At 41.5% G+C, this 17880-nt stretch overlaps 1 protein-coding gene across 1 annotated transcript in view; it reads left to right on the top strand.

Moving 5' to 3' along the window:
* Positions 1 to 17880, top strand: part of pten (phosphatase and tensin homolog) — a 111910-nt gene that overhangs the window by 61231 nt on the left and 32799 nt on the right. Inside the window, exon 3 of the mRNA XM_033034368.1 lies at positions 12213 to 12257. Within this exon, the coding sequence (XP_032890259.1) occupies positions 12213 to 12257 (45 nt within the window). The remainder of the gene's footprint in view (positions 1 to 12212; positions 12258 to 17880) is intronic.

Below are 17880 nucleotides of genomic sequence, written 5' to 3' on the forward strand. Positions count from 1 at the left end.
AGGATATATTTTACAAAAATATTCTTCTATGGAATTTCTAGTTAATATATTTACAGGACTTGTGGTTCAACGTGTCCAGTTTAATATTTGTTCCGTGAGCTGCTACCCTTTCATCTAATCCCATCAACATATCCTGCCATGCTCATGCAGCTTCCATTTCAATACACCTGGTGGCTTCACCTGTTCTTTGTCCTGGCAAGTTCTATATTTTCTACACAAGAAAATATTGTCTTCTATTTATTGCCTCAAGTTCCGTCTCCCCGTTAGTTATAACAACACCACCTCGGTATCTATCTTGGTCTCCGTAAAGAGTGCAAGAACTCTAGGCAGTTAAATTTCTCTTGACAAGCAGAAACCCATTGATTTTTTTTTTTTTTAATGGGCTGCCACAGTGGGCGCAGCGGTAGAGTTGCTGCCTTACAGCGCTTGCAGCGCCGGAGACCCGGGTTCGATCCCGATTACGGGTGCTGTCTGTACCGAGTTTGTGCGTTCTCCCATGTCCCCGTGGTTTTTCTCTGAGATCTTCGGTTTCCTCCCACATTGACGTATAGGTATGGAGGTTAATTGGTTTGGTGTATGTGTAAAATGGTCCCCAGTGTGTTTAGGATAGTGTTAATGTGCAGGGATTGCTAGTCGGTGCAGACTCAGTGGGTCGAAGGACCTGTTTCCACGCTGTATTTCTAAAATATTTGAAGAACTGAATGGTTTGCATTGCTCCAGTTCTATGCTACTAAATTATTTCTCGTTAAAACCAAAACTTGACGCAATTTTTAAAATGGCATCATTAATCCGTCCTGTTCATTTTAGTGGTTTTATATTCCGTGACCCTAGATCTTGTTCACTCCGTGTTTCACTTGTTACTCATTCGTTTTCTGAGAATTCTGCCTCCCCATTATTCTTCCAATTAAAACATAATTAATGACTATGCTATCCAATGTATGAAATGTGTTCAAGACACTTTATAATAAGTGCACCTTGCTTCTATTCCAAGTTTGTTCTGAGTTTGTTCAAGTTCTGAGTTGCAGAACTGTCAATTGGAATCTGCTGACGGTGAAACATAGTCTAATAGTCTTGAACTTGCATTAGGAGAGTCTAATGTATTGAATTTTCATATTTAGTTTGGGTCAATTCACTGTCACATCGAATGATTTTTAGTTTAGTTTAGAGACACAGCGCGGAAACAGCCCCTTCGGCCCACCGAGTCCGGACTGACCAGCGATCCCCGCACATCAGCACTATCCTACACACTATTGGACAATTTGTACATTTATACCAAGCCAATGAATCTACAAACCTGTCTGTTTTTGGAGTGTGGGAGGAAGCCGAAGATTTCGGAGAAAACCAACACCGTGACGGGGAGAAATTACAAACGCCGTACAGACAGCACCCGGAGTCAGGATCGAACCCGGGTCTGTGGCACTGTAAAGGGCCTGTCCCACTGTATGAGGTAATTCAAGAGTTCGCCCGAGTTTAAAAAGAAAAAAATCAAACTCATGGTAAGCATTTAGAAAGTACGTAGCGGGTACGTCGGAGCTCGGGACGTCCCTTAGCGGCTCGTAACGCTAACGGCAGGTACTTGGGAAACGCGGTAAGCTCGTGAAGACTCGTGAAGATTTTTCAACATGTTTAGGATAGTGTTAATGTGCGGGGATTGTTGGTCGGTGCAAACTCAGTGGGTCGAAGGGCCTGTTTCCACGCTGTATTTCTAAAATATTTGAAGAACTGAATGGTTTGCATTGCTCCAGTTCTATGCTACTAAATTATTTCTCGTTAAAACCAACATGTTGAAAAATGTCCACGAGAGCCCCGAGTACCTACGAGTGGCTATTACCGTAATTCTCAGAGTTCGAATCGGGAAACTTGGGAGAACTCTTGAATTACCTTGTACAATGGGACAGGCCCTTTAGGCAGCAACTCCACTGCTGTGCCACCCACGATTCATTCATGATTGAGAAATAATAGCATCATCCATTTTCAGGCTTTGCTAATTAAAAATGTAGGAAACATTAAACATTGAAAGCAAACGTGCCACATAAACTTAGACGTTACATGTCAGTCAGTCAAATTCAGTGGTCAGACAACACTGGTTATAATATAGACAAAAATACTGGAGATACTCAGCGGGTGAGGCAGCATCTATGGAGCAAAGGAAATGGGCTCTTATTTCCTTCGCTCCATCGATGCTGCCTCACCCGCTGAGTTTCTCCAACATTTTTGTCTACCTACGATTTTCCACCATCTGCAGTTCCTTAAACACTGATCTAATAGGTTATTTGATTTACTTTTGAGGTTACTTTTTTTCAAGTAAGCGGTTAAATAATTTGTACGTGAACTTGATCTGACCTATGCGTTGCATTGTCTCAATCATTTCCTTCTGTTTCAAAACCGGACATCTGTCATAAGAAATGATACAATAATGTAAGAGCCAATAATGAATTCCATTAAATAGTAAACAATGGGCACAAATTCACTTGAACAGGGAACTACAAAAGTCACCAATTCTTGATGCCAGCAGCATAATCCTGTGAGAGTTGGAAATGAGTATAGGCAGAAGGATGGGGATGGTTAAGAAAAGGTCAGATTGAATAGATTATGGAAAATTGGTTCTATTTACTGTTAAGAACAGAGGGTTGTTTTAATGTGGTAGGCTGGTAAAAGTTAGTGTACAAAGGGATGTGTGTGTGTGTGTGTATGTATGGGGGGTACATCAGAATCAGAATCACACTTTATTCACCAAGTATCTTTTGCAACATGAGTTATTACATTGGCCAGGTCAGTCATACAATTAAAAGCAACAGATCACTCAAAAACACATTTTAACATGAACATCCTCCTATACATTCCTCACTGTGATGGAAGGTGAAATAAAGTTCAAGTCCTTCCCCTTAGTTCTTCCTCGGTCGTGGGCCTCGAGCCTCTGTTGACGGGATGGTCTTAACCTCCGTAGCCGGCGGCGTTCGGGCCCTCCCTGTCGAGGTGATCCGTTCCCGCATCGCGGGGGGATGTCGGGTCCCCTGCGCTGGACGATCGAACCTCGCGTTGGGGCTGGTCGAACCTTCAGCGACGTTGGAGCTCCCGACTTGGCCTCACCCAAGACTGCGAGCCCTTGATGTTGATTCCGCGGTGGGAGTGATCCCAGGCAAGGGATCAGCTCCGATGTTACGTCCGTGCCCCGCGGTGGGGCTCACGACAGTCCGAGGAGGCTTCCAGCTCCATCGATGATAGAGCCCGGGGAATGTGATCCGAAGATGATCACATCTCTGGGAAGGTAAGAACTTGAAAAAAAGTTTCCCCCGATCCCCTTCCCCCCTCCCGCCCACATAAAACAAACCGAAGAACATTAAAACAAAACTTTTAACAAACTAAAAAATAATAAAAAGAGTGAAAAGACGAACACACTGCCGGCAGAGCTGCCATCTCCCCGGCGCCTCTGGTGGTCATGAAATGCTGATACAAGATGGATTTAAGGATACACTTTGCCCATTGACAGATTTTGGAGCTAAGTCCAGTATGTTGTTGGAGTGAGGGACAAGACTGGCAGGAGTAGCGAACCCTGAATGATGAGAGAATTTGAGCCCCTGGCCGGAGGTAATAGGACTGAAGGGCAACTTTATTGCACAGAAGATAGACACAAAATGCTGCAGTAACTCAGACTGGGGCACACATATGGAATGAGCTGTCAGTAAAAGTATATTGAGGCGCTAATATTATTAGACATTTGGCCAGGTACATGGGTGGGAACGGTTTCAAGATGCCAATCAAACCTGGCATGGACAGATTGGGCTATAGGGCCTATTTCTGTACTGTATGACTCAATGACTATAACCACAGTTTTCATCTTCTTCATGTCTCCATGAGACAGAGCTATTAAGGTCATTGGATGTAAAGCATTTTTTTTTTTTCTTCAGCCTTTGAAATTTCAAACTTGTACTAAACAACAATCTTCACTGAATGTAATCTGGTTTTTTTTCTGAGCCAATGCAGTCAAACGGATGTCAAACCAAGCCAAGTAATACCTAAACTAAAATTCCTGTTTTAAGATTGTAAGATCATTAGAATCCCCCTTGTGGATCAAAGTCACAGTTGCTATCTGCTTTATTGAGTATGTTCATAACCTAAAACAGGAAAAATTCCATGAAGGTACTTTAAAAAAGAAAAGTAAATTCTGCCACTGTTTTCAGTGTTTTTAACCTTTGCCACCTGGATTATGGGGTGAGCATTTCATAATTTTATTTTGAATAATCTTGAAGGGTACATTTACTATAATTACTTCCTATTTTATATTGCTCCACACAATGCATTTAATTTGTTTCTACTTAATCCCTGGGTGTAATTAAAGTTCAATCTTTAAAATGTCACCTCTGATTGCATAGACACAGCTAGTTTGAGTTTCGCCATAAACTGGGGTAGAACCTATTTGATTCAGTTCCTGCACACAGATAAAGTGAAGAGTGTGGCACCAGTAAAGAAAACTAAACATAAAGCCCGTCAGCAGAGGCAGTGAACCGGTTATAGGACTACTTCGAATCTGTGGACTGGGCTATGTTCAAGGATTAACGAGACTAATGAGACGAGTCAGAATGTGGGCGTGAGATCGATCGACTGACCAAATGGTGCCAGCACAACATCCTGGCTCTCAATGCCAGTAAGATCAAGGAACTGGTTGTGGACTTTGGAAGAGGTAGGAAGAGAACCCATAAACCTGTTTATATCGACGGGACGATGGTGGAGAGAGTCAAAAGCTTCAAATTCCTGGGCGTGCATATTTCTGAAGATCTTTCCTGAACCCAGCACACTGATGCAATTATAAAGAAAGCACATCGACGCCTCTACTTCCTGAGAAGATTACGGAGATTTGTTATGTCAGAGGATTCTCTTGAACCTCTACAGGTGTACGGTAGAGAGCATATTGACTGGTTGCATCATGGCCTGGTTCGGCAACTTGAATGCCCAGGAGCGAAGAACACAGCCCAGTCCATCACTGGTACTGACCTCCCCAGCATCAAAGGGATTTACCACAGTCGCTGCCTCAAAAAACCAGACAGCAACGTTGGAGACCCACACCACCCTGGCCGCACACTCATTTCACCCCTACTATCAGGAAGAAGGTAGAGAAGCCTGAAAATGGTTCAGGAAGAGCTGCTTCCCTACAGCCTATGAACTACACTGAACTTTTTTCTTATTTATTATATTTATAGTGTACTATGTTTACATATTCTGTTGTGCTGCTGCACGTAAGAATTTCATTGTTCTATCTGGGACATATGACAATAAAACACTCTTGATCTGAATAAATACATCATAGTCATCGCCGACTTCTTGAAGAAATGTGTGTATCGCAAAAACATTCCAATCTTTGGATGAACCAAGTCAGGTACGGCCTCACGAAAGCCACAAGAGCGAAAAGATAATTCGGGACCAAGTTGGAGTCGGGGCTTGAATGCACCATGGTCTGTTTTGGCGACTTTAACACCCAAGAGAGAGCAGAGTGGTAGACGAAGGACACTGAGAGTGGTAGACTGCCTGGCTCATCGCAAATATCGTAAGGAATCCAGAGGAGGCAGTACCTCAAAACGGCAGCCAGTTTCATCAAAGATCCACATCACCCTGGCCACACTCCCATTTCATTCCTATCATTGGGAAGAAGAGACTGAAAACCCTGACCACCAGGTTCAGGAATAGCCTCTTCTCAACAACCACTACACAACACTAACGACAACTATAAACTTATTGGACATTTTCATTTTATTTATATTATCTGTAAGGTGTTTGCAGGCCGTTATGCTACTGCAAGTAAGAATTTCATCGTTCTGTTGTTGGTGCATATGACAATTAAACAACACTCTTGACAAACCTTTGACAACCAGATGAATGGAAGGAGCTTGAAGCCATGCATTTATCACTCTATTCTCACCTGTCATACAAAACTAGCTCCTGACAAAGTATAGAATATTTTAAATTCATAAAATTAATCTTTGAAATGTGCCGTGCTGATGGGAAGGATTTTAGGTTTACAGAACTCCATATTTTCATAATTGGGGAGGGGTGCAGGGGAAGGAAAAAGGCATATTTTAAATTGAGATGGGTTACATTATTGATGTCATCAGCATGCCAGTACATTTCCAGTTAAATATTTCAGGCCACATTTGGAGAATGAGCACTTTTGGACCCCAGATCTGAGGAAGGATGTGCTGGCTCTGCAGAGGGTCCAGGGGTTGTTTACGAGAATTATCCCAGAAATGAGTAGGTTAACATGATGATTGTTTGATGGCACTGGGCTTGTACTCGCTGGAGTTTAGAAGGATGAGGGGGAACTCATTGAAACTTACCGAATAGTGAAAGACCTGGATAGAGTGGATGTGGAGAGGATGTTTCCACAAGTGTGAAAGTCTAGGACCAGAGGTCATAGCCTCAGGATTCAAGGACCTTCCTTTAGGAAGGAGGAATTTCTTAGTCAGAGAGTGGTGAATCTGAGGAATTCATTACCATAGAAGGCTGTGGAGGTCGTCAATGGATATTTTTAAGGCAGAGATAGATTCTTGATTAGTTAGGGTATCGGGGGTTATGGGGAATGGGCAGGTGAATGGGGCTAGGAGGGTGAGATAGATCAGCTCGTATTGAATGGTGGAGTAGACATGATGGGCCGAATGGCCTAATTCTGCTCCAACCACTTATGAACTTACAAACGTATAATATGATTTTAGTTCTTGTGCACAAAGTATATCCCTGCACAACCCCATGATAGTTGTGGGACTTGTCTTGGTTTTCAGAGCTGTGCATAAGCTTTCAATACAAACAATTTACTTGTATTTTCACTGCATCTGCAGTGTCATCAAATGGCATTTAATGGACATTACTGATAAGCTGAAGCTGGACTGGTTTTAATAACCTTAGGGACATGGTGGCAGAGGGGTTCATGACAAAATGGTGGAGCACGGAATCTAAATTTGCAAAGGCGGAGGAGCCAGTTAAGGAAAATGATTGTACTCGGCATTTAACACAATTATCCCCTCCAAGCTGGTTACCAAACTCGCAGAACTGGGTCTCTGCGCATCCCTCTGCAATTGGATCCGCGACTTCCTCATTCACAGACCACAGTCTGTTCGTATTGGTGGAAATGTGTCAGCCTCGATAACAATCAGCACGGGAGCACCTCAAGGCTGCGTGCTCAGCCCCCTGCTATACTCACTCTATACTCATGACTGCGTAGCCGGTCACAGTGCGAACTCCATCATCAAGTTCGCTGACGACACCACTGTTGTGGGACGTATCACTGATGGGGATGAGTCGGAGTATAGAAGAGAGATCGAGCAACTGTCCATATGGTGCCAGCACAATAACCTGGCCCTCAACACCAGCAAAACCAAGGAACTGATTGTGGACTTTGGAAGGAGTAGGATGGGGACCCACAGCCCCGTTTATATAAATGGGTCGATGGTTGAAAGGGTCAAGAGCTTCAAATTCCTGGGCGTGCACATCTCTGAAAATCTTTCCTGGTCCGAGAACACTAATGCAATTATCAAGAAAGCTCATCAGCTTTCTGAGAAGACTATGGAGAGTCGGTTTGTCAAGGAGGACTCTAACTTCTACAGGTGCACAGTAGAGAGCATGCTGACCGGTTGCATCGTGGCTAGGTTCGGCAACTTGAGCGCCCTGGAAAGGAAAAGACTACAAAAAGTGGTAAACACTGCCCAGTCCATCATCGGCTCTGACCTTCCTTCCATCGAGGGGATTTATCGCAGTCGCTGCCTCAAAAAGGCTGGCAGTATCATCAAAGACCCACAACATCCTGGCCAAACACTCATCTCCCTGCTACCTTCAGGTAGAAGGTACAGGAGCCTGAAGACTGCAGCAACCAGGTTCAGGAATAGCTACTTCCCCACAGCCATCGGGCTATTAAACCTGGCTCGGACAAAACTTTGATTATTAATAACCAATTATCTGTTATTTGCACTTTATCATTTTATTTATTCATGTGTGTATATATTTATATTATAGTATATGGACACATTGATCTGTTTTGTAGTAAATGCCTACTATGTTCTGTGTGCTGAAGCAAAGCAAGAATTTCATTGTCCTATCAGGGACACATGAGAATAAACTCACTTGAACTTCATGGATTGTTATGTGGAGAAGAATGGAGGAAAGGAATGAAGGGATGTGAAAAGAACATGATCACTTTAGATTGAGTTATTGATGCACCAGGAGAGCAGAAGTTAGATGAATGAAACCAGATGTGGGTTAGATTATTGGCAGCAGTATTTTTAAAAGTTGAAGTCTGCGGAAGATATAAGATTTGAGCTTGCCAGAATGGAGTTGAAATAGCTGAGTATTGAAATAAAGCACGGATAAGGCTGCAAAAGTTAGTGGGCATGAGTTGCATTTGTGAGGGAGAGCATTTTGGGCTGGAAGCATATCTTGGCTTGTAACCCAGAAGTTGACTGTACGTATCTGTCCTCAGAGATTAAATTCTTTAAAGTATATTCATTGATGTAATAAATTAATGTGGTAATCTGCCGCTATAAAAGCACGAAGAAAGCGCAGTTGAGCTCAATCTGATTTTGCTGCTTATAATGCCAGCTGTAACGTTACTTTTATGCAAATATCTTTTCTCTGCAAGATATTCCTTGTTCATTGCAGCTGGAATTCAAATTAGTTTACGTTTAGAGATGCAGCGCGGAATCGGGCCGTTCGGCCCCGGGTCCGCGCCGACCAGCGATCCCCACATATTAACACTACCCTACACACACTGGGAACAATTTTTACATTTATCAAGCCAATTTATTTGCATACCTATACGTCTTTAGAGTGTGGGAGGAAGCTGAAGATCTCTGATGAAACCCACAGTCACGGGGAGAACGTACACACTCCACACAGACAGCACTTGTAGTCAGGGTCAAACCCATGTTTCCTGCGCTGCCAACACTGTTAGCAAGCAACTCTACTGCTGCCGGCCTTGAATTTATTGAAAACTTTGCTTTAAATACTTTTGTTCATAATCCAATATGAAATACCGTTTGATATTTGATATTTCAAATGACGAGTACACCCATACAAAATGTTACACCATACAAAATGGTACAAGTTTTGGATTTAAGGATGCTCCACGTGCTAGTGGTAAAATATAGCTTGCTCTTTTGGTGGGTAGGAGGTTGATGGGGGATAAAAATATTAGGATGCAATATAAATTATTTCTTGTCTGCACATCATTGTCTGGTGCTGTCAGATCATCAAATAAAAATGTTTGTTTTTAATACTTTGTTGCAAGTTGAATTGGAACAAAACTTTCACCATCATTCTCTCGGGTTAGATCGGAGAGTTTGTCTAGGATTTTCAATATCCAGCTGTACCCCAGTTCAAAATGTTATGTTATTGATAGCCCAAGTATTGGAAAGTCCAACTGTTGGAGGAACGTGGGCAGCATCTGCAGAGGGAAGCAGACAGACTGATGAAGGGTCTCAGCCTGGAATGTCATCTGTCCATTTTCCTCCACAGATGCTACCGGACCTGCTGAGTTTCTCTCAGTTTTACAACTCGTGATTTCTGCATCTGCAGTCTCTTGCATCTTTATTGGAAAGTCAATGTGATCAACACTCAAGAATTTACCTTCGTGCATTGTGATGTGTGGACCTGATTGTTTATTATACAATGATGACTATTTATTGTTTTACTATTTACTATTGCAAGGTTTTAAAAACATTTAGACAGGTACATGGATAGGCCAGGTTTAGAGGGATATGGACCATAATGCAAGTAGGTGGGGCTAGTGTAGATGGGACATGTTGGTCAGTGTGGGCAGGTTGGGCTGAAGGGCCTGTTTCCATGCAGTGACTCTATGACTATAAAAGCCGCTTTGTTCTTGAAATTTAACCTGGGATAAGTAAAACACTGTGTAATATTTGGAGGAATCACTATGGTGGATGTTTATGTTAAAATGTATTTTGTGTGTTCCATTGCTTTTTATTTGTGTGACTGACTTGGCAAATTAAATCAATGAATTAAGTAAAACTTGTCACTAAAAAAAAGTATGGTATGGCAAGCATGAAAATACCATGTTGCTATTAAAAACCCCCCATCTGCTTCATGGTTGCTTTTTCAGGAAGGAAATATATTGTCCTCTAGTAACTCCAGACTTCTGGTACCTGTAGTTCACTGCTAACTTTCCACTCTGCTGAGGCGCAGTAAATGGTAGGACTAATTTAGATGACTACAAGCCATAGAATGACGGTGTGGAAACTGGTTATTTGACCCAACTCATCCATGCCAGCCAAGTGCCCAACATGAATGAACAAAAGAAAACAGTTGTATTACCTTCGCTTGGGAATGAATATTGACTTTGTGCTCTTCTAACTAAAAGCGTTGATACTTTTTGTTTGCCAGTTTGCACTATACCTGCAAATAGTTCCTCTTGAGTTTGTGCCCATACATATAGAGCAGCCAACTATCTTCCAGTGCAGTAAAAAAACGAATAAAGCAAGGGACTGGAGTATTACATTGTAATAAAATACATAAAGTGCTTGAGTAACTCAGCGGGTCAAGTGGCATCTCTGGAGAACATGGATAGGTGACGTAATGTTTATTTCCGTGTAGAATTTAAGTTCTCTCAGCTAAGCAGTTTTTACTCACCAAGGACTAAATGAGCAGAATGCTTTTCAAATCTGCTTGTTTTCAGTCGTTGGCAAAATTAACAATCAAGTAATATAGCATGACTTTGACTGGATAATTGGTCAGTCTCTGCAATTCGTGGCACTGAGGGATACACTTTGGTCTGTTTTATTTAGGGCAAATTGAGATGTTCTAAATGCAGAGAAAGATTTGTTCAAAACGGGTCAACACGTTCATTGCATCTGGCTAGACCATGCATGACATTGCCAAATGTTCACTGGTACAAGTCCAAGCAGAGAAACTGCAAATTTGTTCTTATGCTGAGGATATGTCAACCGAGCATCCTATGAGCTGAAGGCAAACACAAAGGGTTCAGCTTCATTTCTACTTTGCAAACTGTTTGAGTTACCTGGGGAGGACGTGTATCGCCTTTGGAAGTTTCAAGGGGATTAATTTCTAAGAATTTTGATCAACCAAACCCTTTTATGGGTGGTGTGCAGTGCATGTCTTCAAATGAAGCATCAAAAACTATAAAGTCTGAAGAAAGGTCTCAATCTGAAACGTCCGCATGGTAGGCTGCTCTGGAAGGTTAAATGTGATCATTCGTGTGTTGCCTTGCTCTGACAGTGGAGAAGGCCCAGGTCAGAAAGGGGACACTCAGTGGTGGATCTCTATTTTATGTTTCAATCTGAGAAGCTTGTTGTGCAAATGAATCGATTCTGCAGATTTGTCAATCAGGCCTACAGTAAGTGAGTTGAATGCATATCATGGATTGAATTTACTGTTAATAGTTCTCTATTCCCACTGCTGTATTGACTTCTATCATCTGCCTCTGTATCAAATAGTAACCATTGTGATCAATTGTCATGCTCATTCTACAGCTGCCATTTACACCAAGATTTTATTTTGTCCTTTGTCCACTCTTAACTTGCTGCAGCTCCTGCACCATTTTAATCCATCTTGGTCATCAGAAATGTTTCCGTTTTGTTCTTCCTGTCCCTCCACTTGTTTAAATATTATCACATTCGCAACACTTTCTATTTCGGATTTAAGATTATTGAAATATCAATTTTGTTTCTCTTCATGGATGCAGCCTGACCTGGTGAATATTTATGGCTGTTTATTTTTATTCAAGATTTCTAGCATCTGCAGTAATTCATTTTCCTTGCCATTGTGTTGTTCTGACTTGAATCCGACTCGTATAGTTTTAGTGCATTCATAGTCTATGTGACTTTGCCAATATATTTTGTCATTGTAATACCTTCTTTCTACAAATGGCGATTAATGGAATTGTTTTATATTTGTGTTTTATATATTTTTTGCAACAATAAAGAGCCATCAATCCTGGTAGTTTTACTTTCTTGCTGTTTTCTAATCGCATATCTGTTTGAATAAATCTTTGAAAAGAAAGGTTGGCTTAATCTTGAGCAAGCGAAGACTAACTAAATTACCTAAATTGGTAAACGTGTTGTTTGTTGAGAAATGCAAAAAAGATTAAAGTTAATCCTCCAACCGGTAGTTTGAAGTGAAATTCTGAAGAATTCAATTGTGTATTGAAAATATCATTTTGTCAAGCCTAAAAAAAATGTTTTTTTGTCTTAATCCAGGTTTCTCGATGCAAAACATAAAAACCATTACAAAATATACAATCTGTAAGTATGCTTTTACTTATACCTTTTATGAGTGTTAAATGTAGAAGTCAAATTAAGGACAGTGTTTCGAGACCAAACTCTGCTTTGGAAAAATATGACGTGTTTCAACTTTTTTAATCTGTGCCTGTCTTTCAAATCTTCATTCACTGGATGTGGGCATCACTATCAAGGCCACCATTGTCTCCCTAATTGCTGTCAAAACTCACGAGAATGACTTTCTCTTTCTAGGATAATTAAATGCTATTTTTTGAAGTGCTATTGTTCGTGTGGTGAATTTTAATTCCCAGAGAATTTGAGTGTTTTGACTTTCTGCAAAGGAAAGACGGTGTTCCATTTGAAATCATGATACATGATTTGGACTGACACTTGGTGGTAGTACCATGTGCCTGGTGACTTTGTCAAAGCCCTGTAGACAGTACAGAAACACGACTTTGAGGACCACTTCATTCATGCTGACTATCATGCTTATTTACACTAACCCTATGTGTCGACATTAACAATACTCCTTTCCTTTCTAAGTACCTGTCCAAATACCTTGTATCTGCCTCCACTATGCCGCCTCCTCTGCATGGGGAAAAATTACCCCCATGATCTAAACTCCCTTCTCACCTTACCCTCCAGCCCTGAACTTCCATGCCCTGGGAAAAATATGTTGTCTATTTATCCTATGTGTGTCCCTCATTTTTTTTAAATTTTAGTAAAAAGATTAATTTCTCTCCCCCCCCCCCCCCCCCCCACACCTCCTACGTTCCATTTAGAATAAATTCAGCTGATTCACTCTTGCCATAAAACTGCAGCTCTCCATTGCAGGCAACATCCAAATGCATCTCTTCTGTACTCGTTGTACAGTATTCTGTAGTTGTACAAAATGTTGGTACAGAAGTAATGTCCCAACTGTTATACTCAGTGCCTTGGCCGATGAAGGTGAGCGTACCAAACGCCATTTTTACTATTCTATACTGTGTCGTAACTGTCAAAGACCGATGGACTTGCGCCCTAAGGATTGTCTTCATAGCAATGCTCCCAAGGTCCCTGCTATACATCCTAACAGAATTGCCCTCCCATAGTGCATTACCTCACATTTGTTTGAATTCCACGTGCTACCAGTTCAGCTAATCTATGTCTAATTGTAATTTTAAATAGTCACCTTTATCTACAACTCCACTCATTTTGGTTATCAGGACTTAATCATACCCACTGCATACGCTTGGTCCCAGCACCAAACCTTGCAATACACCTTTCCTTACAGATATCAGTCAGAAAAACACTGATCCACCATTACCCTCTGCTTCCCGCCGCCCAAACAATTTTGGATCTGGTTTACTGACAAGCAGCTGATCCCTTGTGTCAGACCCACCTGCTGGGTAGTACCTCGTTTAAAGGCTTGCTAAAGTCTGTACGAGTAGAAGTTGCAAGTTTAGGAAGTCTTATTGAAGAAACCTTAACACCGGTCTTTTAGATAAACGCTTTGCAGCAAGGTTCAATCGATGCACAAGGAATTAGTTTATATAAGGTGATGAATGGGGTGAAGTTAACTATTTTCTCTTGGTATTGAGCATCTTGAGTAAGAAGATGCTGGTTTACACTGAAGATAGACACAGAATGCTGGCTTAACGCACCAGGGTCAGGCAGCATCTCTGGAGAAAAGGAATTGGTGACATTTCGGGTCAAGACCCTTCATCAGACTGATCTCAACCCAAAACATCACCTATTCCTTTTCTCCAGAGATGCTCCCCGACCCGCTGAGTTACTCCCAACATTTTGTTTCTATCTTCTGGAGCATAATAAATGCTGTTGAAGTTGCACTCACCTGGACATGTGGAGAGTATTCTATCAGTCTTGGTGTGTGTGCACCTTGCAAATGACATTGCTTGCTGCAGAATGCACAGCCGCAGGTTTGCAGTTGTTACCTGAGGTTGGTTGATCCAAATAAGCCACAGGCCAAAGCCACAGTGATTCCCAGAATGTTGAATTTCAACAAACACGCAATATGAAATTATTTGCCTAGGGATACAGTAATCGAGTTATTGTCTCAAGTAAATGAGTCCTGATCAGAACAGCTGATTTTTTTTTTCCCCCAGCTGACTTGCTGAGCTTTTCCAGTATTTTCCATTTCGGTTTTCAAATGTTTGTGTTTTGGTTAGCTTAGCATACAATGATTTCAAATTTCGATAGTTTCTTCATTATAAGTGAATTATTATAAATTGTGCTCTAAATACCCTGTGAGGAGAGATTATGTCTGATCACCAATGAAGTTCTCGCTCTGCATGATTCACAGTTGTCATGGGAATATTATCACACCCAGCAATTATCCGGAATTTTACAGTAGACTTTAAAAATCTAGTTTTCCGAAGAATCAGCTGGACAGCACATAAATCTGGTGAAAGCATCAAGGGCAGACTATTGGCAAATTCTGAGCTCGTTTAAGGAGAAGCTAAGATGACACTGGATTCTAGGGAATGTTGTAAAGCGACCTTCATATTTTGTATTTGGATGGTGTTTGTGATTATTCCATTGATTGTGCAAGCCTGCTCTTGAAAGTAGTACCCCTGGGTGACTGAGAGATACCGTAAAGATCTGCTGATGTGAGAATTGGCAACAGCAGAGAAGTTGAGGTTTTTTTAAAACAAGGTGACAGCCAAACTGAAGGTTCGGTGAACAATGTTTAAGAAGGAACTGCAGATGCTGGAAAATCGAAGTTAGACAAAAATGCTGGAGAAACTCAGCGGGTGAGGCAGCATCTATGGAGCGAAGGATCTCAGTCTGAAGAAGGGTTTTGACCCAAAACGTTGCCTATTTCCTTCGCTCCATAGATGCTGCCTCACCTGCTGAGTTTCTCCAGCATTTCTGTCCACGTTTGGTGAACAATGTAAGCTAACATGAGGGTGAGGAAGGGAGATTGACTAGTCAACTGCTCAGTAGAAATGTTACCATGGGTTCTTTAGGGGAAATCAAGCTTAAAAGACATGAAAGAAAATTATAAATTGATGTCAAGAGTGTTTTATTGTCATATGTCCCATAACGGAACAATGAAATTCTTACTTGCAGCAGTACAAGAGATATGTGAACATTGTACTCTGTAAACACCATAATAATAAAGAAAGTTTGGTACGGTAATAGTGCAAAGACAAAATCATTGTCCCCAAGTCGATGTAGTTTGGAACTTATATGGAGGTGGTGGTGTTTAATAGCTGATGGTTGTCGGGAAGAAGCTGCTCCTGAATTTGGATGTTAGTTTTCAAGCTCCTATCCAACCTTCCTGATGGCAAGAGTGAAACGAGAGTGGCTAGTGTAGTGAACAGTGTAGGCTGCCTATTTGTGGCAGCGTCCTGTAGATCTCTTTGATGGTGGGGAGGACTATACTCGTGATGGACTGGGCAGTGTTCACCTCTTTGTGCAAATCATATTCATTCCTGGGTGTTTGAGTGGCTGAACCGTGCCAAAATCCATCCAATCAATATGCACCTGTATAACTTCAAGAGAGTATTCGTTGACGTACTAAATCTTCTCAATCTCCTGAGGAAGTGATGGGCTTTCTTTATGATTGCTGGGTCAGTGTGCTGGGTCCTAGACAGATCTTCACTTTAGAGTTCAGGAAGGAATAAATTTGTAGACTGGTCTGGTGACGTGGAGGAAAGAAGCAGATTGTCATAAATTAGCTGATTGGTCTCAATCCTAGCCCAGTCGTTGGAGGCGAGAGTGATGGATTGGGAGGATGACAAAATTAGTTTCAGTGGAGAAAATGAGGCAAATTTATTTTTGCAATCCAAGACAAACCTGAAATTGGCAAGAGTTTTGTCAGCAAATGCTCAGCTGTTTATCATGGCCCAGTGAAATGTTTAAATAAACTACCTGCAAATCCATTCAACTTGGTAATTTGGACTGAAGGAAATGAGATCATGGCCGAATAAGGAGAGTGGTCAGAGTGATAACTTTATTATTAATTAAAGATCAAAGATAACATCTTCTGACAGGGTACCTTTAGTCACATTCTTTACTTAAAACTGTATGTTCTCTCTGGCAAGTAATAGATTATTTTAGTTGCTGCAGAGATTTAATCAACGTAATTGGGGTTGATGGTATGAATATTATGCGTTGTTTCATAGATTATTTTCCAGTGGAGTCGTTTATTTCTTGGAAGATTAAATAACTTGGAAGATGATTCCAATTAGGCCTTATTTTTCAGCTAAAAATAACTTTGTTCTTAAATGAGTGGTATTTGATTGTTGCTAAAGATTGACTGGAGTGCCACAATTTAATAGCTGGGCCAGAGAGCAGAGAAACAGGCTCTCTGGCCACGATGTCTGTGACCAAGTATGTATCTATACTAAGCCAATTTACTGGCATTTAGTCCACCACATGTGTCTTGCTGATGAAATTGCGCATCCAGCTGTTTTTTAAATGTTCTGAAGTACCTGCCTCCACTGTTCCAGATTTCCCCTACCTTCTGGGTGAAAAACAACTTTCCTCAGATTCCCACTAAACCTACTATTCCTGGCGTTAAACATGCACTGTGGTCTTGGACACCTGCCATAAGGAAAAGTTTGTTCTTATCCACCCTAGCAACGACTCTCACTTTTACCTTTCAGGCCCCTCCTCGGGCTCCTGTACTCCAAGGAAAACTAACGTAGCCCGTTCAGTGTCTCCCAAAAATCTCTTCTCGTCCTCTCCCGTGAAACCTCGTCTTTCCTATAGTGCAGGAACCAGAACTGCACACACTATTCAAGCTTTAGATTAATAAATGTTTTGAAAGCCATACCGAGTCTTGCTTTTATATTCTGTACTCTGGCTATTGGAGGCAAGCTGAATGCTGCCTTCACCTTATCTACCTGCGCTGTCACCTTTGCTAATCTTTGGACTTGCACACCAAGGTCTTCCCCGAATTCCGTTGCAACCCCAATGTATCTCATCGGGTCCTGGTGATTTATCAATCTTTTAATGCCTGTAAAGACATCAAGACCTCGTTTTTAATCTTAATTTTCTCCAGAATTTCATTATTCCAAATAAAATTCCTCACTGCAATATCTACAGATAGAACATTTTCATTAAAGGCATCCTTCTGCACACATATAGATTAGCCCTTTGGCCCCTAGTCTTACCCTGGTTACCCACTTGATTCCAATATGTGTAAGCACCGTAGTCACTCTTGGTCCTCCATTCTTCTTTTTTAATCTAACACACATGAGGTGCATGTACAAGTCGGATGCTCTTTATTCCTGATGGGCCTCTCCTGTTTTCAATGTTCTACACCTATCGTATCCTTTTTTTTAATCAAACCTTTGATATCCACAGATTCTCAGAACTTGCAGACTTGCAAATTGGCCCTGAATTCTGTCTATTTGTCTATCAATAGGCACTCAATTCCCCAATGTAGATTCACCTGTAAGTAGAAACAAAGAACTGCAGATGCTGGAGATACCAAAGACTGGCACAGTGCTGGAGTAACTCAGTGGGCCAGGCAGCATATTTGGAGATAAAGGATGGGTGACATTTTGGGCATGACTCTTCTTCAGACTGAAAGGACTGAATTAATCGGAATGAATTTAATCCTGTGTGAACAAACACACAACCAAAAGTACACAGCACCTAAATTGGTGCTCTGACTGTGTCCACCACCCTCTAT

Source organism: Amblyraja radiata, chromosome 15 (assembly GCF_010909765.2).
Source record: "Amblyraja radiata isolate CabotCenter1 chromosome 15, sAmbRad1.1.pri, whole genome shotgun sequence".
Taxonomy (NCBI): Eukaryota; Metazoa; Chordata; class Chondrichthyes; order Rajiformes; family Rajidae; genus Amblyraja; species Amblyraja radiata.